This window comes from Oryx dammah, unplaced genomic scaffold, assembly GCF_014754425.2.
Source record: "Oryx dammah isolate SB20612 unplaced genomic scaffold, SCBI_Odam_1.1 HiC_scaffold_24, whole genome shotgun sequence".
Lineage (NCBI taxonomy): Eukaryota > Metazoa > Chordata > Mammalia > Artiodactyla > Bovidae > Oryx > Oryx dammah.
The window spans coordinates 13,243,391-13,266,316 of NW_024070208.1; the positions used below are offsets into that span (position 1 = coordinate 13,243,391).

The 22,926-nt window shown below is 42.5% G+C and overlaps 1 protein-coding gene across 1 annotated transcript in view; it reads right to left on the bottom strand.

The window, feature by feature from the left end:
• Positions 1 to 22,656, bottom strand: part of EPSTI1 (epithelial stromal interaction 1) — a 99,164-nt gene extending 76,508 nt beyond the window's left edge. The window contains exons 1-2 of the mRNA XM_040267195.1: positions 22,279 to 22,656; positions 2,061 to 2,119 (exon numbers count right to left, since the gene is read on the bottom strand). Coding sequence (XP_040123129.1) covers positions 2,061 to 2,119; positions 22,279 to 22,457 — 238 coding nt within the window. The 5' untranslated portion in view covers positions 22,458 to 22,656. The remainder of the gene's footprint in view (positions 1 to 2,060; positions 2,120 to 22,278) is intronic.
• Positions 22,657 to 22,926: the final 270 nt, after the last annotated feature.

Here is a 22,926-nt window from a genome sequence, read left to right on the forward strand (position 1 = left end):
TAGAGTGTGAAAAGGAAACTGCTCCCTTGAGATGGACATTTAACTACATGCGGGCATGAATGGGCGAGATATCTCAGAAAGGAAGCCACCACCCAGTCCTAACCCCATGGGGTCACCCTAAGGCACTTTTTCTCTAAGAGTTGGCACAGAAGTACAAATGTGAAAACAATGTGAACTCCTGCTAAATAAAGAAGTTTAGTTCTTCCTCCCATCCTGGCATTTTTCAAACCCTACATCATTTAATCCTGGAGAAGGAAATGGCAACCCTCTCCTGTATTCTTGCCCAGAGAATTCCATGGACAGAGGAGCCTGGCAGGCCATGGTCCATAGGGCCGCCGAGAGTTGGACGTGACTGAAGCGACTAAGCGCACATCATTTAATGTTAAAAGTTTCCTATAGGGTGTATGCAAAACATTCATGTGGCAATAAGAACTTTGCACACACAGTGAACATAAACCCCCATAGAATTCTGATGCCTGTATCTGCTGCATTTTAAATATTCCCCAAGATTATTGTAACCGTGAGGAATGAGAGCTCTCCAGTTCCTACTACCTGGGCCCACTGAGCTGAGCCTACTCCCAGTGGCTGCTGCTGCTGCTGCTAAGTCGCTTCAGTCGTGTCCTTCTCTGTGCGACCCCACAGACGGCAGCCCACCAGGCTCCCCCGTCCCTGGGATTCTCCAGGCAAGAACCCTGGAGTGGGTTGCCATTTCCTTCTCCAACGCATGAAAGTGAAAAGTGAAAGTCAAGTCGCTCAGTCGTGTCCGACTCCTAGCGACCCCAGGGACTCCAGCCTACCAGGCTCCTCCATCCATGGGATTTTCCAGGCAAGAGTACTGGAGTGGGTTCAGCAGTGCCAGTTCCCCAAGTATACACTAACTGGCAGCAGGGGGCGCCAGAGATACTAGTTCTGTTTTTTCCAAGGTATCTCATGAGATGTGATTATTTCAAACATCCACTTATATTTTTTAATTATTAGAGGGGGAAAAAAAAAAAGAAACCTTCCGAAACATCTCAAAAATCCAGACCACAATGAAGCTTAAATTCCTGTTAACCATTTAAATAAAAAAGATGCCAGAATCTTTGGGATTCCATTGGTCAACTGCAGGCAGTACCCACAGTCACCATGTCTGCACAGCTGTGACTGTCATATTCCGCACAGACTCAGATCTGCCACCCAGGAGGCCACCCAGGAGGCTACTGGTCCAGAGACTGCTACTGGTTAGACAGCTGCCTTCCTGTTGTGTCCTTATGTTCCTCAATCATTACAAAATCAAATTTCCTAGTAAGATCAGGAATGGAGAGCACAAGATCTTAGTGCTAGTCCCTTAGCTGACTTGAACAAGCCTCAGAAACTTCTTTGTGAATGAAATGAACTTCAGTTCTCCTCCTAACTCGAAAATACTAATGCTGTCTCTTTAAACAGCAGCGCTTATTTTACCATAACATTAACAGGACATCAATCATGTTGTATGTCCGCTAGGTACAAGGAGCACAAAAAAAGGCAAGATGTAGCCCTGCCCTCAAAGAGCTTGTAATCTAGAGAAGGAAAGTGAAGTCACCAGTAAAAACAGCTAAGGTTAGACTCTGTTGGTTACAAAATTACAGGAGCACAGAAACTAAAGAAAAATTCCATTAAGAAGGAATGGGACAGTTCCAGGAAAAAGAAAGACTATCTTATAATCTATTTCATGTATCACTTGTCCCTTTCAAAAGTGTCCCTAGTCCTGTAAAGATATCTGAAGTGAGCCCAATTTTGCAGGCACTAGATAGGTCTGTTGGCAATTGGTGTGAAATTGTTTAACTGGAACAGAAACAGAAACCTCAGATTTATGATTGTGCAATGAGGTCTGCTATTAGCATAGAGAAAGAAATTTAGAAGCGTTAACAATAAAATAGTTTTAAAAGGTACAATTAAAACTGCCAAAACTTAAAAAAGGAAAAAAATGAGCTCCAGTGAGTCTATACAGATCAGAAACTAAAAATTCTTCAGACCAGTGCAAGCCAATTCTATTCTATAAGAAAGTGAGCAGTATTTTGAGCGTTAAATAATATACATACTCTGTTGTATCTCATTTCTTCGTTTTTCATTTGGTGCAATCAAGGTATATGCACCTGTGCTAGAAAGAAGAGAAAAAAAATCAATTATCAGGAGAAATTATTTTTTAAAATATGTATTTGGCTGCATCAGAACTTAGTTGCAGCATGTGGGATCTAGTTCCCTGATCAGGGATCAAACCCAGGCTCCCTGCATTGGGAGCACAGAGTCTCAGCCACTGGACCACCAGGGAAGTCCCCATGAGAAATTATTAATGCATATAAACCACCAGATATTCTTTCTGATAATGTACTGTATTTATGATCATCACCATCAAATAGGTACTATGAAAGATAATCTTCCTCTAAAGACCCGAGTGTGTTCTCCAGGAGCTTACAATCTAGTTGTCCAAGTAAAACAAGAACACATGGCCCAATATGGAAATGCAGAGCAGTTGGTGAAGCCTGACAAGTGACTACTTCCCCATTAGCTCTCGGTAAACCGTAGGGGTCCACTGTTCCCCCCGATGGCCCTCACGGGCACATCCACTTGAGATGACTGAGCTGCATTCTCCCATATCACCCACACTGGGAATACAGGACACACTCCTTTTTCGTTGCCGCAAACTGGGTGGAGGGGCCATTTGCAATGCAGACACCTCTTCTTAATGACCCATTTGAGTGGCCAGATGGCCAAAGTCTTGGGTTTGGGGCTCTGACTTCCAGGCAGGGGTCCACTGGGCCCCTCATTCTCCCGGGGACACAGGTTGAGCATAATCAGGAGCTCAGAGAAGCAAAGAATCCCTTCAGTTCACTGGGCACAGGGTGAGCAGGTGGGGAGGGAGTGGGAATTAGAGGAAACTTCATTTAGGCAAAAATATTCAACACTGAGATACAAGAAGGTGTTCAAATATTGTGAGCTTTTGCAGGCAGAAACTCCGTTTGATGGATCTGTATATGCCCAGCCCCTGGCACAAAGTAGCTGCTTGATGAATGTGGACTGAATTGAAATGATACCATACACCCCAGTCTGTGAGTCTGTGCTGCAGTGGCCCTTCTTTGTCATGATACATGTAATCCCACAAAAATATGACTACTTCATACAGCAAAAATATAACACGCCAACCGACTGCAGCATACATGTGGGTACCGCGTGAGGGGAAATGTTATGGATAAATACAATCAGCTTATAAATGTCGGCCTTTAAAAACAAAATCCCAGATACTCTTAGAAGTCTCTGTCCAACACAGACTGTACCGTTTCAAAGGACAAATTAGCAAAGATTGAACAGCAGAGGCCAAAAGTGCTGATTAACAGAAGCCGTTTCTTCCTTATCTCATTATTTTCCTAGCAGTGAGCCTTCAGCCAGCTTCAAACTGAGCTTTAATTTTAGACTTGTACATGGGAGGTGTGTAACCCCCTCTGCATGCAAATGTGGCTGCTGGATGCCCAACTACCTAATGGATATCAACAGACGTTGCCTGTGTAGCCTCACATACGTACAACGTGATGAATACAAAATTAGGAGGCCGCCGCTGGAGATTAATCCCTTGTCCATTGCATATTTTTTGTTCACCCTCAGAAAGATTTTTTACTCAAGTGCCCACACTTGATAGAAGCTTGAGAGCTGCAGTTCTGTGGGTCATACCTGCAGACTTGAATATGATCCAACAGTGAGCCATTCTGCAGGGCCTTAAAGACGAAACATGAGGTGCTGGATCTAAATGCCAAGGAAGAAATGACTGCAGAAGCCTCAAGGTCCCCTCACATTGTGGTCTGGAGCTTCTCAACATACCAGGGGTTTGACTGCACTGCAAATCAGTAGTTCTTAAACTTTAGCATGCATCGGCATCATCTGGAGGGTTTATAAAATGTTGAGTTTCTGATTCAGCCGGTAGGTGGGGGAAGGAGGAGCCTATAACTTGCTGGTAGGTGGGGGAAGGAGGAGCCTATAACTTGCCGGTAGGTGGGGGAAGGAGGAGCCTATAACTTGCCTTTTTAACAATTCCCAGATGATGATGATGTTCTGGATCTGGGGACCACACTTTGAGAAGCAGGGATGTAGATCAATCAAGCTGTCTTCAAATACTTGGACTAAAAGGGAATTGTGCAGGCATGCTCAGTCGCTCAGTCGTGTCTGACTCTTTGCAACCCTATGGACTGTGGCCCACCAGGCTCCTCTCTCTCCGTGATATGTCCTAGGCAAGAATACTGGAGTGGGTTGCTATTTCATCCTCCAGGGGATCTTCCTGACCCCCTTCCAGGGGTTGAAATCACATCTCCTGAAGCTCCTGCACTGGCAGGCGGATTCTTTACCAAACTAAGCGACCTGGGAAGCCCCAAAAGGGAATTGAAGGATTCACAAATATTGATAAAGATGTAGAGGTTAAATCATATGCCAAAAATCATAAGGTTTTTTTAAGCAATTGTGTTGAGACTCAAACCTAGCACTTTTGACTAAAACCAGGGCGGGTATCTGGAGCTAAATATTCATCTCAAAGTAGAAAATATAAAAATATGACTGTCCTTAACTTCAGCCTCCTGATAGACTTCCAAACAAAGGAAGTAAATGTAACTGAGCACCCACTATGGTCTTGTGTGTTAGGGGCTTATGAGGAGAGAGGCGAGATAGCAAAAAAACAGATACAACCCCTTTAACAGAGCTTACACCTGCCAGTGCAGCAGACTTAGACTCTGGTTTGATCCCTGGATCAGGAAGATCCCCTGGAAAGGGAAACGGCAGCTCACTCCGGTATTCTTGCCTGGAGAATCCCAAGGACAGAGGAGCCTGGAGGGCTACAGTCCATGGGGTCTTAAAGAGTTGGACACATTTGAGTGACTGAGCTTAGGAACAATTCATGAAACCATCAGAGCAGACCACAAGGAGGTTTGCTAAGAGGAGCTTCATAGAGAATTTTCCAAATTCCATGAATCTCTCTTATGAAATTTTCAGGAAAGGTTTGAAAAAAAAGAGTTTGTAAAAGATTTTATTCTACAATATCTAATCTAATTAAGTTTAAGTGTGACCACATCACACTAGAATCTTTAGTCTTAGGATTAAATAGGACTATGGTCAATTTGTGGCCGACATAAGTAGCTGACAAGTACCCAGACTCAGAACAGAGCCATGAGAAAAGAATTCTCTAGCCTTGAAATCAGAGGCTTTTAACTGAAAACATTTAAACAGAACTCTGGGCTCAAGGACAGTGGTCCCAGTAATAAATGTTTTATGTTAAAGAATTCCTTAGCAACCTTCTTAGCAGTATTTTATTGGCTGAAAATGTCAAAGCTGAAACATAATATTCAGAAGAAAGCACTGGCCAAGTAATGAAGCCTCTATCCCTCTTCCTTCCTGTAGGAAGAGGTGCTTAAGTTTAAGGATTGGCTTTTTATTCTTTAATATCCTGTGGCACAGCCTAATGCCTGGGTAGACACAAATATTCATCCCTGCTCTCTTGGCTTTTCCTTGACATGAATAACAAGTATAACTTATTCATGTTTTCATCCAATTAGTTTCCACCCACAGCAAGGGCCTCTGCTGTTTTAACCTCCATGTCATCCCTTTCAACAGCCTGATTCTCAAAGCTGCTGATGGAGACAAGCCCAACCTAACTATATTTAGTATTCCAGTCATTTCCTGATTAAGCCACATTCAAAAGCCACTGAAATAAATGTATATCTTTGAAAATTAGTTTCCTTAATTACCTCATTGAAATTTAATGAAACATCTCCATTTGTAAGATTATTCTCACTTTCCAACAGCCCACATCCATGAGATATACTAAGGGAGAACGTATAAAGATTAGCATGTGACAAGGGAAAAATGTTTTTCTGTACCATTAAAATATATGTATTTAAGAATTCTCTGCCTTGTGAGCTCTCTCCTAAGCCACACCACTGTCTCTCTTGTGCACATTCTTGCATGTTTTTAATAAGGTCTCATCAATAAGCACTCTATGAAAAAATGTTTTGTTGAAGTTATGAAGAATATCTTGGCTGGATAAAAGTATTACATAAATATATCCCCTGGTGTGTATAAACCGCAGCAGATGTAATTTAAATTTCTAATTAGGAGCAACACCAATTTGACTGAAAAAGGAATGTAGTCACAAGCAAAAATTCAGAAAGAGATTACATTACAAACAGATAAAGCAGAATAGTAGACACAAAGTTTACTGTCCTATAGAAAGTTGGCTTGAGGTTTTCATAGTTCAAGAAAACCTTACCTTTGGGGGAAACTGAAACAACAAAAAATTTTTTGGTTAATCAAACATAGTGGATAGGGTTTCCCTGGTGGCTCAGTGGTAAGTAATCCACCTGCTAATGTGGAAGACACAGGTTCGATCCCTGGTCCGGGAAGATCCCACATGCCTCGGAGCAACTCAGCCCATGAGCTGCAGCTACCAAAGCCTGTGGATCCAGAGCCCAACGAGAGAAGCCGTGACAAGAAGAAGCCCATGCACCGCAACTAGAGAAAAAGCCCGCATGACAACGAAGACCCAGTACGGCCAAAAAGAAATAAATAAAACTTTACAAAGGCACTGGATATTTAATTTCTAGATATGGTTTTCCATATTGGTTTTTAAAACATGGTTTTCCGCACAGGACTCAAGCATATGTTTTTAACCAAGGTGAATCAACTTATAGGGCACTTGGGTTTTCAAGAGTTCTTTTGTAAAGAGACCATATTCCTAAGTTAAAAAAAAAAAAATGACAAGATCAGGCTGAGTAAATTATCCTTGACCCCTAGTCTGTCACACCAGCCCTGACCCATATTCCACATCCATGGTGTAGAAGGACTAGTGAATTCTCTTTAGTCTCAGAGTCTGAAGAGCCCAGGACTTTGTCTGCACACCCAAGAGGCTGACGTGAGGCTGGTTAGTTCTCTCTTAGCTTCTGATGGCTCCAGTACTCTCGCCTGGAAAATCCCATGGACGGAGGAGCCTGGTGGGCTGCAGTCCATGAGGTCGCTAAGAGTCGGCCACGACTGAGCGACTTCACTTTCACGCATTGGAGAAGGAAATGGCAACCCACTCCAGTGTTCTTGCCTGGAGAATCCCAGGAACAGAGGAGCCTGGTAGGAGGCCGTCTATGGGGTCGCACAGAGTCGGACATGACTGAAGAGACTTAGCAGCAGCAGCAGCAGCAGCTTCTGATGGAGGGCTGAACAGATGTCCAGAAGGCTGGCTGCATAGACACCCAGAGAGAAAAGATAAGAGACTATCAGGACACCAGGGCCTTTGTTCATAATACACCTTAATGAAAACAGAAAGAGGGACACACACGCGTATCTCCATCCAGGATCCTCATGAAGACCCATGGCTTAGTGAGAGGTGGTAAACTGAAGCAAATCAGAAAAAAGTGCCCCTTCTGTCAGGCAGAGGTAATCCCACCTGATTAGGGCACATGATTTGGTATGTACTCCAGCTTCAAATTTCTATCTTATCCAGATAATCATATAGCAGAAAGCTGAAATATATGATGCTTCTTCACTTAAAACACACATAATATTATAGAGACTCGCCGTCTTTAAGAGACCAAAAACCAGTGATGGAAGTAGAGATGAGGACCAACTGGTAAGAATACTTGCAAATGTTTTAAGTTGCTTCCTCAGGAAACACTATAAGAAACTCACATTTTCAGAATACAGAGATGTGCTTTCTATGATTATTATCATCACCATCATCATTATCATTAGACTACATGTAAGCAAATCTTTGCCTAACAGGCTATTACTATGTCATGGATGCTGGCAGAAGACAAGACTCCTGAGGCAGAGCCAAAGGACTCTATTACTCACGGCACAGCATCGGCATCAGCATATTTATGTCTGGTCTCTCTCTTTTCAGGTTAACATGATGGATGTTGCACACACAAAGTGTTTGCATTGCAGCTGAGGAACACTGAATTGTGGAATCCACCATTTTTAAAGCAGGTAGTAAGCAAGCCTGGTCTTTTCTCTGGGGAGAATGTACCTCCTTTCTCAAGGTTCCCAGCTACATAACAACCCTGAGAGATAGTCCAGGTTAAAGAGTAGTCTGGTATGCAATCTTGGTACCTAGCAAGACATCTAGTATGCAAGAAACCCAAGGAGGACTATCTTTTCCAACAAAAGAATATTTAAGAATGACTTAGTGATAAAAAAATGGCATCTGCATAAAAAACGCATCAAGTTGTTATATACTTTCTATGATTATTATCATCACCATCATCATTATCATTAGACTAAGATCTGATTAGTGAACTGAAATCGCTCAGTCGTGTCCGACTCTTTGTGACCCCGTGGACTGTAGCCTACCAGGTTCCTCTGTCCATGGGATTTTCCAGGAAATAGTCCTGGAGTGGATTGCCATTTCCTTCTCCAGGGGATCTTCCCAACCCAGGGATCGAACCCAGGTCTCCTGCATTGTAGACAGACGCTTTACCATCTGCGCCACCAGGGAAGTCTAAGATCTGATTATGTCCCCATAATCAGGTCTGAAGCATTGCTCATCCAGGTCATCTATAACCCAGTCATCTATAACTCCTATAAAGGAGAAAACTAGAGATGCAAGACATAAGGTATTTATATCTAAATATCTGCATAGAACATTTAAAAATGAAATTCATCCTGATTTTGAAATAAATATACACTCATATAAGAAAAAGGAGAAAATTATCTTTAAGACATTTAAAAGTCACTCATAACCCTACTCTTCAGAGATCTCAATGACAGTCTTATTGGGGTGAATTTCAGTTCAATCTATATTCTATACATATTACACAGATGTAGTCATGTCTTAATTCCAATTTTATATGCTGCTTTCACTTGTTAGTGGTTTTTCCAATTATGCACATAAGAAGCTTAATATTAAATGGTTACATAATATTTCACAACATCAGTACATCATTGATATAACCACTCACTTAACCATTTCAGTTATTTCAACTGTTCAGTATTATAATCCTGCAGGATGTATAAGGCATAAAACAAAGATTGCACAGAACATCATCCAGAAGAAAACCCTTAATAGTTCTCTAAAATCAATACTCTTGAACAGTAATGTGGACTACATTTAAATTTTTCTCCCTTAGATATCCCATTTGCATTTTCCAAAGTTCCTGCAATAGTTTGATCACATGAATGATTTCTGCTCATATGCTTGACTCTCCTCAATGCCTAAACCAGACAATATGCTGGCCTACCTACCCATTCATTCTCACCACCTCCTTACCGAAAGCACTCCTGTATTATTCAGGTTAACAATGTGCCCAGTAAAGACTATAGTCTCCAACCTTCTTTATAGTCAAACATAGTGTGTGATTGTTTAGAGATAAACAGAGATATAAGGGGAAGCCATTGAGAAGGATAGGAGAAGGTGATGGCACCCCACTCCAGTACTCTTGCCTGGAAACCCCCATGGACGGAGGAGCCTGGTAGGCTGCAGTCCATGGGGTCGCTAAGAGTCGGCCACGACTGAGCAACTTCACTTTCACTTTTCACTTTCATGCATTGGAGAAGGAAATGGCAACCCACTCCAGGGTTCTTGCCTGGAGAATCCCAGGGATGGGGGAGCCTGGTGGGCTGCCGTCTATGGGGTCACACACAGTCGGACATGACTGAGGTGACTTAGCAGCAGCAGCAGCATTGAGAAGGATTTCCAGGAAAGCTCCATTAAATGAAGACAAACAGATGGACAGGAAAGGTATTTTGTTGCCTCCCCCACTTCCTGGATGGTTGAAGTGGTAGCTGGTGCTCAAGCAACCATCTTGGTCAGTGAGGCAACTTGGAAATAGATGACATGCCTCAGAAATAGCAGAGCAGAAAGAAGTAATCTGGTGCCCTGTAACTGTAAAACCACCACACTAGTGGTAATCTATTGCCAAATTGCCTGGCTCTGAATCCTAATTCTGTTACTTCCTAGCTATAACTTTGAGCAAATTGCCAAGTTTTTCTATTATTTCACCTGTAAAATGAGGATAACAAATATCCATCTCTTAGAGTATAAAGTGTTTAGAATATAGCTAGGTAATAACAAAAGTTCTATTAAGGTTGCCTGTTATTTGTACTATTATCAGCCCTAGACTACTCACCTTCAGAATTATTCTATAGGACAGAAACAAAGCTATCAATGCTTAACACACCTATTTAGAGATATCTATTTTATTATATATAATTATAATAATTATTTATAAGACATTATTTTTCTCACCTTCAGTTGGCAGTAGAAATTGAAAGACATAATGGCTCTAAGACTTTCTACTTGGCATAAAAAGTGAAAAAGCACAACATACACTTTAAAGAGTTCCTTACATCAACAGCTTGTTTATTTCTGAGGTTCTGAATTGCAAGGGATTTTTCCTTTCTATATTAGTTTAGCAATGTTTAGTTTTTTGTTCTGGGGTTGGGGTGGGGGAGGGATGGTCTTTTTTTTTTCCTGGCTGTACCACATAGCCTATGGGATCTGAGTTCCAGGACCAGGAACTGAACCTGGGACACAGCAGTGAAAGTGCTCAGTCCTAACCACTGGACTGTCAGGGAATTCCTGATGTAGTTAGATTTTTATAACAAGTAGATATAACTTCACTTTTCCAGCCATAAAAAAAACATTCCAAGGATTTAAAATGAGAAAATATTTAAAGATTTCTTAAAGCAGGGGTTCAAATGTTCTTACAAGCCTAGGTAGCTCAGGATTTCTGCTCTCACTGGTTCCCTAGTAAAACAAACACTGGGCAATACTAGCCAGTGAGTTTCAAAGATGGCACATGTCTTCAGCTTTTGTCAGTTCAGTTCAGTTGCTCAGTCGTGTCCAGCTCTTTGCAATCCCATGGACTGTAGCACACCAGGCCTCCCTGTCCATCAGCAACTCCTGGAGTTTATTCAGACTCATGTCCATTGAGTTGGTGATGCCATCCAACCATCTCATCCTCTGTCATCCCTTCTCTTCCTGCCTTCAATCTTGCTCAGCATCAGGGTCTTTTCAAATGAGTCAGGTGTTCACATCAGGTGGCCAAAGTATTAAGAGTTTCAGCTTCAGCATCAGTCCTTGCAATGAATATTCAGGACTGATTTCCTTTAGGATGGACTGGTTGGATCTCCTTGCAGTCCAAGGGATTCTCAAGAGTCTTCTCCAATACCACAGTTCAAAAGCATCATTTCTTTGGATCTCAGCTTTCTTTATAGTCCAACTCTCACATCCATACATGACCACTGGAAAAACCATAGCCTTGACTAGATGGACCTTTGTTGGCAAACTAATGTCTCTGCTTTTTAATATGCTGTCTAGGTCAGTCATAACTTTTCTTCCAAGGAGCAAGTGTATTTTAATTTCATGGCTGCAGTCACCATCTGCAGTGATTTTGGAGCCCCCCAAAATAAACCTGTCACTGTTTCCGCTGTTCCCCATCTATTTGCCATGAAGTGATGGGACTGGATGCCATGATCTTCGTTTTCTGAATGTTGAGCTTTAAGCCAACCTTTTCACTCTCCTCTTTCACTTTCATCAAGAGGCTCTTTAGTTCTTCTTCACTTTCTGCCATAAGGGTGGTGTCATCTGCATATCTGAGGTTACTGACATTTCTCCCAGCACTCTTGATTCCAGCTTGTGCTTCCTCCAGCCCAGCATTTCTCATGATGTACTCTGCATAGAAGTTAAATAAGCAGGGTGACAATATACAGCCTTGACGTACTCCTTTCCTGATTTGAAACCAGTCTATTGTTCCATTTCCAGTTCTAACTGTTGATTCTTGACCTGCATACAGATTTCTCAAGAGGCAGGTCAGGTGGTCTGGTATTCCCATCTCTCTCAGAATTTTCCACAGTTTGTTGTGGTCCACACAGTCAAAGGCTTTGGCATAGTCAATAAAGCAGTAGATGTTTTTCTGGAACTCTCTTGCTTTTTAGGTCATCCAGCAGATGTTGGCAATTTGATCTCTGGTTCCTCTGCCTTTTCTAAATCCAGCTTGAACATCTGGAAGTTCATGGTTCATGTACTGTTGAAGCCTGGCTTGGAGAATTTTGAGCATTACTTTACTAACGTGTGAAATGAGTGCAATTGTGCAGTAGTTTGAGTATTCTTTGGCATTGCCTTTGGGATTGGAATGAAAACTGACCTATTCCAGTCCTGTGGCCACTGCTGAGTTTTCCAAATTTGCTGGCATATTGCATGCAGCACTTTCACAGCATCATCTTCCAGGATTTGAAATAGTTCAACTTGAATTCCATCACTTCCACTAGCTTTGTTCATAGTGATGCTTTCTAAGGCCCACTTGACTTTGCATTTCAGGATGTCTGATTCTAGGTGAGTGATCACATCATCGTGATTATCTGGGTCATGAAGATTTTTTTTGTATAGTTCTTCTGTGTATTCTTGCCACTTCTTCTTAATATCTTCTGCGTCTGTTAGGTCCATACCATTTCTGTCCTTTATTATGCCCATCTTTGCATGAAATGTTCCCTTGGCATCTCTAATTTTCTTGAAGAGGTCTCTAGTCTTTCCCATTCTGTTGTTTTCCTCTATTTCCTTGCATTGATTGCTGAGGAAGGCTTTCTTATCTCTCCTTGCTAGTCTTTGGAACTCTGCATTCAAATAGGTATATCTTTCCTTTTCTTGTTTGCCTTTCACTTCTCTTCTTTTCACAGCTATTTGTAAGGAGTCCTCAGACAGCCATTTTGCCTTTTTGCATTTCTTTTCCTTGGGGATAGTCTTGATCCCTGCCTCTTATACAATGTCAGGAACCTCCATCCATAGTTCTTCAGGCACTCTGTCTATGAGATCCAATCCCTTGAATCTATTTGTCACTTTCACTGTATAATCATAAGGGCTTTGATTTAGGTCATACCTGAATGGTCAGTTTTTGTTCCCAACTTTAATAAATTGCCTTTTAAGTGTTTATGGCGGGGCGGGGATGGTTACCAACATTACAGAACAAAGGAACCATCACTGGCTGATTCTCTGATATAGAACAGACACTTCAAATACAGTCTTCTCCCTTTGATTTTTTTTTCCTGTTAAGCTTTTGTTTCAGATTCAAATGCATTCTGAATAGATGCAATTAACCTTAACAATATGTATAACCTTACAACACTCTGCTGACTTTGAAGTAAGTAACCTTACTGTGTAATTGAACTAAGTTTCTTTTTTTTCCCCCTCATTTCTGCTATGCTTCTACTGATTATTATAGGTATTATGTGTGTGCAGGCTTTCATCATACTGCTGATTTATTGTTTCACTGTTTCAGCTGTCAAAAGACTTTCTGAGACATTCCCACTCATTTTTGATATTATATTTGAACAAAAATGATTGCTCCCCAAGACCTGGCAGAATGCAAATACATATACTGAGGAGTGGAGTCTAGTGCAGAAAAGTTGGAAATTCATCCTAAATCAGATCATAATTCCTCCCCTCCTGTATAAACAGGAAGGTAAATTTGACCTAATCAAACCAAAGTGTCTTTTCTTTCCATCCACTCGAATAATCTCGTCTGCCATGCACAGAACAAAGCTTTGCTTTTCACTCTGTGGATGATAACCCACTAGTGGACCATGAAATCAATTTAATGGGTTTATTTTTAATGATTAGAATAGAAAATGTCAAAGTACATCACATGTAGTAAGGTTAAGAATTATTTTCTGACATTTTTTTCAATTATCTACAAACTCACATATCCCAAACATGTACTAGGTCATGAATGTCAAATGCATTGCTAACCTTAGGCTATGGTCAGAAGTCTGAAAGCTTGCTGGAAGGCAGCGTGTAGTTTGGGTTGCTCAGAAACTGTGACTGTGAGAAAACTGTTCTAATGCAAGCCAACCAAGCTGCCGTGAGGAAGGCAGCAGCGAGCAGAGCATCCCCACAGCAAGTTTGCTCTGCCTCTCTATGCACATCATGTTAAAGCTGGAAATAAATGTCAACTGCTGATTCTATGTAGTACCACTCTCTTTAGCCTATAGAAATTCTATTTTCTTATGTGAATAGAGGACCATTGATAGGAAATGCATGAACTGCACAGTCATGCCCTCCTTCAGCTCCATGTTCAGGATCCAGACTGGTAGACAGATTCAGGTTTGACTGCTGATTCTGTGACTTAAAAAGCCATGAGACCTTAGGAAATCAGATACTCTCTCAAGATTCAGTTTCTTCAACTAAAATGGGGCAAAGTGTTCATTGTGAAGAGAAAAATGAATTGTATGACGTGTGTGGCACAGCATTACAAGTTTGAGACATCAGAGTTTGAGCTATCGATTGTTATTTTGGTTTTCAGTCCCTCAGAGTACCCAATTTAACTATTCTAGATCACAATTAATTTCCTTTCTGCTACCACAGTGTTGCGATGCTTTGTCACATTTCTCTTGTCTAAAATCAGTCAAATAGCAGAGCTCCACTGATTAGTTTCATAGTATCATTGAGACACCTACCCAGCTCATTGAGTTGTATAATTATCATTGAGTTAAATACTATCTGTTGTTTCACAAACTTTCTGAATGCTTATGAGCCCTGCCTGGAGATTGAGTTAAATAGTTCCCTAATGAATAGCTACCCTTACTGAGCCATCAAGAAGATTACTCATTAGAATCAATCATAGATTTTCTCTTCCTATGTACCATTATCTCAGAGCACTAAAAGGAACTCTGGCATTATTCGGTTCTCCATCTCCAGGGAGAAGTAACAGCCTGATACTTTCATGCCATTTAACATCTACAGGCTAACAGCCTGATGCTCTCGTGCCATTTAACATCTACAGGCAAAAGCGTATTTTCTCGCAGTCATAACAGGAGACAGAAGAGAAATCTGGGCCATTCACAGCGAAGAAATAGTAAAAGCAGTTCCTATAGGTGTCATAAGTTTGTAAAAACTTGCATTTCATTTAAGACTATTTTATGTGGCTAGTTCGGATTCAAATGAGCTGAATCAAGAATGACAAGTTTTTTTCATGGTCTGTTTTAGGTGTAAATTATATATCAGGATTAAGAGTATACTCAACAACGATTAAATAGTGATGTTTATAAAAATGGGACCAATGCTATAACTTAATGACTATGCTATCATCTAGCCCATCTTATATTTTACCTTACATTTACAAAATGTTTAATATAACACCGTGTTCTTTAAGAGAGAAAATTCAGGAATTGGTCATTAGTCAGTGGGCTTACCAAGCCATTCTTTATTCTCCCTTCACTCTCCCTTGAGATTTTGTGGATGAAGAAGAAAAGAAGTATTAATTACTGGGGTTCCCTGGAGCACAAGAAGCTGGAGAAAGCATTGAGGTTGGAGTAAGAAACTAGAGCATATCCCCTGAGCCCCAAAGAAGGAAAGAAAGGAAAGGAGAGGTTTCCCACAGAACACAGGGCACCCCCACAGCCACGGTGTCTCAGCTGCTATGGTTGGAAGTAGGATGTATCTTAAAGGCTGAGTAGGTTTGGGTCCTCCAAGGAGCAGACATCTCGACGAGGTTAGGCAAGCAAGAGATGTGCTGAGAGGAAGACTTGTGAAGGATAAAGGGAGCAAGCAGGAGTAGGCAGGGAAAGCCTTCAGAACGTAAGCAGGTCTGACTCCTGTGAAAGGAGAGAGGGAAGGAGAATTAGTCTCGGACTGGTATACGGTTCTGAGAAAATCTTGGGTAGGTCCGTGGGGAGTCTTCTGGCAAAAGCTGCCCCATAGAGAAGTCCCACACTGGGATGCTCAGCCCCCTGGTGGAAAGAGGGCAGAATAAATGTGCTCTCAGAGCAAAGGGTGCAGTGGAGTCAAAGAATGGCTGCTAGAGCTGTCAGTTGGCTATGCTCCCCGCTTTAAGTTGTCTTGAAGATCTGAATGGCAGGCTTCCCTGGCTGCCACAGAGGCTATTTAAACAATGCTGGTATAATGACGTTTAACTATTCGATCACTGTCCCTGGTTCCTGGCTCACAGCTCCTTAAAGTCCTTGGAATTCTAAGTTAGAAGGGTATCAATCATACATTAAAGTAATGATTCCTGGTGGGGGCCCTAGATAGCTTCAGGGTTGGAGATGTTTTCCATTAAAACAACAACAACAACAACAACAACACCCTGTGATTAGAGGGTTAGAACTTTGAGGTCTACTCCTTCCCCAGCTCTGAGGAAGGGAGAGGGGCTGGAGACTGAGTTCAGTCACCAATGGCCAACAGTTTAATCCATTATGCTTATATGATAAAGCCTTAATAAACATCCTCAAACACTGAGTTTAGGGCACTTCCAAGTTAGTGAACACATCTAGGTGCTAGGAGGGTGACCCATCCAGAAAGGGTGTGGAAGCGCTGTGCAACACCCATCCCCATGTCTTCCATTTGGCAGTTCCAGAGCTGTATCCCTTATAATAAAGCTGTAATTGTAAGCACAGAGGTTTCCATGAGTGCTGGGAGTCATTCTAGTGAACTGTTAAGCCTGGGCATAGGGGAGGTCATGGGAAACAGCCAAATTTGTAGTCAGAAATGTGGGCAGCCTGCAGTCCCCCTTATTGGCTTACTCTAAAGTGGGGGCAGATTTGTGGGACTGAGCCCCTAACTTGTGGGGTCTATAGCAACTCTGAGTATTGTCAGAACTGAATTAGAAATAATCAGTGTTAGAACATATTCATCAGAAACAAAACAAAAAATACAACTCCTAATTTATCTGGTAGATTATAGCTCAAACATTCTCTATTTTCCTGGAAGTAATTCTCCTACTCCCAGGGCTAGCTCAGGCGCTGGCTCTGCTTCACGGAGCATATAAAGAGTTACTCATGTAGTTCTCTGATAACTGTCTGCCCCGTTAATTATCCCATAAGCTTCATAAGGGCTTGTCTTTCTGTTGAGTAGGTATTTGTTCCTATATTTCTAATTAAATATCCAGAGCTAGAGACCCTCTGTTACTACAAGGTTGTTGTGAAGAATCAAAGAGTTAATATTTGTAATGCACTTTAAAATACATACGTTAAATACATAAGTATTTGCCATTATTTTTGCTAATCTTTGTTTCTACAGATCTCTCTCACTATAAAATTGGCCACAAATAAGGTAAACTGAGTTTGTATACAAATTAGGTTCAAGTTAACTGTATAGTAAAATTCCACATGATGGGTTCATTTTCAGAATATCCTTTTAGCATCAAGCTAGAGGACCACTTCTATAGATGGTTTTAGACCAGTATCTGAACCTTGCCTGTATTATCGTCATAGGCAAAGAGCCTTTTGGGTAAAATGCCTTTCCAGAAAAACCCATGTCTTAGTCTTATATTTATCTAGAGTTTGGGGGAAGGGTAAAGGATTACTTTGATTAGAAGGTTGCGCTATTTACTTGGCTTCACCACACACACACATACACGACTGGTTGTGGATCTTAGTTCCCCCACCAGGGATCAAACCCGTGCCCCCCACAGTGGAAGCACAGAGTTGTAACCACAGGACCGCCAGGGACGTCCCCAGTTTTTCCTCTTTAAATCTGTATGAATAGCTGACAATATTTAAGGCCAAGATAAAATCACCAACTGAAAATAATTAGGAAAGCTAATATTTATTAGTAAACACTTGTAATTACTTAAATCCAAATAGAGTCGAGGGCTCAGCTTTGCCTTAGAGTCTATTAGAGGACCTCAGGAATCTAACAATGTGCCTTAAAGTCTCTTCATATGTAAGTCAGTGTTTTAAACCAGTATGCTTTTACAAGGCATAAACACTCCGGGGTGACATCAGAGTACCTGGTCACTAAGACATTTCTGAAATGAATTCAAGGATATCAGCACCCAACATGTACTCGATATTTGCCTTCTAACAGGCATGAAATTGTTTTATGCATACATGTATTCACACATACAGACACACACAGACCCTGAGAAGCTGGTATTATCCCACTTCACGTAATGAAGACACTAAGAGATAAAACAGCTACAACCTTGTTGAAGTGCAGAGAGTAAGGAATGGCAGGACCAGAACTTGAACCCAAGTTCTTTAATGGGCATCAAAGCTCCTGCTCCTCTGCCCAGACTGGGGCTTCCTTAGTGAGTAAGTGGAAGGATGCATATAAAACAAGGTCAAAGTTCAACACTTTATCATATAAATAAGCTCACACTGAAAGAGAACAAGTGAGGTTTCACTATTAAACACTCAACTCTATCCTTCCTTTTTCTTAATTTTCCATCAGGAAATGCTTCTAATTTCTCCCCAAGAAAATAAATCTTAATGGCTTTTTGTCAGTTTTATTGAGCTGTTATTAGTATCAACCAGTTTCCTTAGTTTCCTACCTCCATTAAAGGAGACAAGCAAGTATAAACAGCAGATACAAGTGACTAATGGAGATGTAAGAAGAGTTCAGAGCGGTCAAAGCAGGATCTTACATGTTAGATACTTAAGAGGAAATGTATCTTATAATGTCCTGCTTATTGTAGCTGGTTCACATGGAAATGAGGAGCTCTGTGAAGTACAACTGAACCCACCCGTGTACTCTCTAATGTCTACTGGCAAATTAGAAACTACAAAATAGTCTGCAGTGAGGTCTTCAAATACTGAGGTCTGGAAAATTAATTAGAAAACTACCTCTTTCTGAATAATTCAGTCCAGAAAGATTCTGAGGGTAATTTACGGGTACAATTAATTTACAAATAAGAAAACAGATAGATGCCACTGCCAATGTTTATGTGATGTTATGAGCTTGCAATTAAATAATTATGTCTAAGTAGATGCTGAATAATAGAAAAAAGGCATAGAGGGCATTTAGTATCAGCATACATCCATGACCTCTGTTTTAGCAAATGCTACAGCTTATAGAGCTGGAAGTTTCCCAAAATTAATGGACTTCCATTATGACCAGATAACCCTCCTTTTTTTTTTTTTTCTTTGCCACTATGCTCAGCTTATGGAACCTTATTTATCCAGCAGGGATGAACTCCAGGCCCAGGGAGTGAGAGCACTGAGTCCTAACCACTGGACTGAGGTAGGGGGTGGGGCAGTGCAGGGGGACAGGTGCGGCGGGGATCTGTGAGGAATTCCCCCACCCCCAGCTACTCTGAGTTGGAGACAAATGCAGCAATTGCTAATCGAAATCACCCAGATCATCCACCCCATCTAAGGGCAACTCAAAGTTCAGTTCAGTTCAGTTGCTCAGTCATGTCCAACTCTTTGCGACCCCATGGACTACAGGATGCCAGGCCTCCCTGTCCATCACCAACTCCTGGAGTTTATTCAAACTCATGTCCATTGAGTCGCTGATGCCATCCAACCATCTCATCCTCTGTCATCCCCTTCTCCTCCTGCCCTCAATCTTTCCCAGGATCAGGGTCTTTTTAAATGAGTCAGCTCTTTGCATCAGGTGGCCAAAGTATTGAAGTTTCAGCTTCAACATCAGTGCTTCCAGTGAATATTCAAGACTGATTTCCTTTAGGATGGACAGGTTGGATCTCCTTGCAGTCCAAGGGACTCTCAAGAGTCTTCTCCAACACCACAGTTCAAAAGCATCAATTCTTCAGTGCTCAGCTTTCTTTATAGTCCAACTCTAACACCCATACATGACTACTGGAAAAACCATAATAGCCTTGACTAGATGGACCTTTGTTGGCAAAGTAATGTCTCTGTTTTTTAATATGCTGTCTAGGTTGGTCATAACTTTTCTTCTAAGGAGCAAGCATATTTTAATCTCATGGCTGCAGTCACCATCTGCAGTGATTCTGGAGCCCCCCAAAATAAAGTCTGTCACTTGGGATTGGATGCTATGATCTTAGTTTTCTGAATGTTGAGCTTTAAGCCAACTTTTTCACTCTCCTCTTTCACTTTCATCAAGAGGCTCTTTAGTTCCTCTTCACTTTCTGCCATAAGGGTCGTGTCATCTGCATATCTGAGGTTATTGACATTTCTCCCAGCAATCTTGTTTCCAGCTTGTGCTTCATCCAGCCCAGCGTTTCTCATGATGTACTCTGCAAATAAGTTAAATAAGCAGGGTGACAATATACAGCCTTGACATACTCCTTTTCCTATTTGGAACCAGTCTGTTGTTCCATGTCCAGTTCTAACTGTTGCTTCCTGACTTGCATACAGATTTCTCAAGAGGCAGGTCAGGTGGTCTGGTATTCCCATCTCTTTCAGAATTTTCCACAGTTTGTTGTGATCCACACGGTCAAAGGCTTTGGCATAGTTAATAAAGCAGAAATAGATGTTTTTCTGGAACTCTCTTGCTTTTTCAATGATCCAGTGGATGTTGCCAATTTGATCTCTGATTCCTCTGCCTTTTCTAAAAGGAGTTTGAACATCTAGAAGTTCATGGTTCATGTACTGTTGAAGACTGGCTTGGAGAATTCTGAGTATTACTTTACTAGCATGTGAGATGAGTGCAACTGTGCAGTAGTTTGAGCATTCTTTGGCATTGCTTTTCTTTGGGATTGCAATGAAAACTGACCTTTTCCAGTCCTGTGGCAACTGCTGAGTTTTCCAAACTTGCTGGCATATTGAGTGTAGCACTTTCACAACATCACGTTTTAGGATTGGAAATAGCTCAACTGGAATTCCATCACCTCCTCTAGCTTTATTCGTCGTGATGCCTCCTAAGGCCTACTTGACTTCACATTCCAATCTAAGTTGAATAATATTAAAAGCCAGATACTTATGAATTCTTTCAAATGTTAAGGGATGAAATAAAATCTGTTTATTGGTCATAAGTTTATATATTGTTCCTGAGCAACCAACATTTGCCTTTCATGTAACTAGAAGTTGATGAAAAGGGAGAACTGAAAATGAAACTACCTATCAATAGAAAGTTCCAGTTCACAGAGGCAGCACTTCAAAAGCAGTAATGTCTTTACAAACCCTGCTGCTGCTGCTGCTGCTGCTGCTGCTGCTGCTAAGTCGCTTCCGTCGTGTCCGACTCTGTGCGACCCCACAGACAGCCTCCTACCAGGCTCCCCCGTCCCTGGGATTCTCCAGGCAAGAACACTGGAGTGGGTTGCCATTTCCTTCTCCAATGCATGAAAGTGAAAAGCGAAAGTGAAGTTGCTCAGTCGTGTCCGACTCTTAGCGACCTCATGGACTGCAGCCTACCAGGCTCCTCCGTCCATGGGATTCTCCAGGCAAGAGTACTGGAGTGGGGTGCCATTTTACTGTTGGCTTAATAAAATAGCTTATCCATTGGTGGGAAAGAAAGCGTCACTGACACTTTACATAATAAATGTTTCCAGGATAGTAACTGTAGTCCCTAAACCAAAGACCAGGAATAAGCGCTACCTACCTGTTGATAAATGTAGAGCACTTCTCAACACGGGAGACAAGAAACACTGCAGGGCTTCCCTGGTGGTCCAGTGGTTAATAATCTGCCTTGCAATGCAAGGGACACGAGTTTAATCCCTGGTCCAGGATGATCCCACATGCCACAGAGCAACGAAGCTCGCACTCCACAACTACTGAGCCCACACTCTAGAGCCCATAAGCTGCAACGACTGAAATCCCCACACCTAGAACCTGTGCTGCACAGCAAGAGAAGCCCACGCATGGCAACAAGAGAGACCATGTGCAGCAACAAAGACCCACCACAGTCCAAAAAATTAATAATAATAAAAACTCTTAAACACTGCAGCCACTCATATCCTCTCTGACTCAGTCCTCTGATGTTAAGAGGCCACAATTTTGTTGTTGAGCTGCAAACTCCTAGAGGCAATATTTGCATCTTCTACCCCTTAACACATTCCCTCTTCACCCTTACCCTGGCAGCTGATGTGAAGATACTATTTAGGGCATCGATTTTTTTTTTCCTAAAGAAAGGAAATTTTTAAATATTTTCATATTATTTAAGGGCTTCCCTGATGGCTCAGTTGGTAAACAATCTGTCTGCAATGCAGGAGACCTGGATTCGATTCCTGAGTTGGGAAGATACCCTGGCAAAGAGAATGACAACCCACTCCGGTATTCTGGTCTAGAGAATCCCCATGGACAGAGGAATCTGGCAGGCTATAGTCCACGGGGTCGCAAAGAATCGGACACGACTGGGCGACTAACACGCAAGAGCATGAGTTCTGGAGATACCTGGAAAATCGCAAGAAGCCTAAGCAGTCACTACACACGCATGTCTTTCAGTCCTGGAGCCGGTCACAAAAATCAGGAAAGGAACAGGGGCTTCGATGTTCAGTAAAGGGCCCCGGACTGGCACTCTCAATTTATACTGTAATTCACCGGTTGTTAACCCTGATTGGGCCCGCGTGTCTCAAACTCCATAGATCAGGGAAGAACCTGCGGGTCTGCTCGGGGAAGACCTGCTGGGCCGCCGCCGCACCGGACAGGTGGTTAAATACTTACAACCTCGGGCCCGTGTGCTCCGTGCTCTCCCGCGAAGGCCTCTCGGGAGCCGCCTCCAAACCCTGCCTGGGCGCCTGCGGTGAGCCCAGCTCCCCGCGCCAGGCAGGGGAGTCCCGGGTCGGGCGGGAGGCGGCGGGGGCCCCGAATCCGGAGCCCTGCACCCTGGTGCCGGTATACATGGTTCAGAGCCCGCGGAGCCCCTGCCACGCCGCTCAGGACGGATGCCGGCGGCGCTGGGATGCGTGGCAGGTCTCGAGACTGCGACTCCGAAGAGCCGCGTCAGCGGTTTTAACAGCTGAGTTTCGGTTTCTCGCTCCCAGCAGCCGACAGCACCGCCCCCCAGGACTTCCCCTACCTCGCTCCTCTGTGGCTCCCTCTGACCTGATCGCGGGAGTCCACCGCCCCGCCCAGCCAAGGATATGGAGCGAACCTGGCCGGCTCCAGGTGAGTCGGTTTGAGGATCTCACAACCACCTTAAATGGTGATTAAAAGCTGTCTATGATCAGCGACGGACACCTCGTGTAAGCAGGAGTAGCCAGCAGCTAACTGAAATTCCTGAAAGACGCCTTAGGGCCTGTTTAACTCGCCACCCTAATATGAGGTTCCTGCAGAGTATTTGAGACTGTGAACAATGTATTAAGCTTCAGA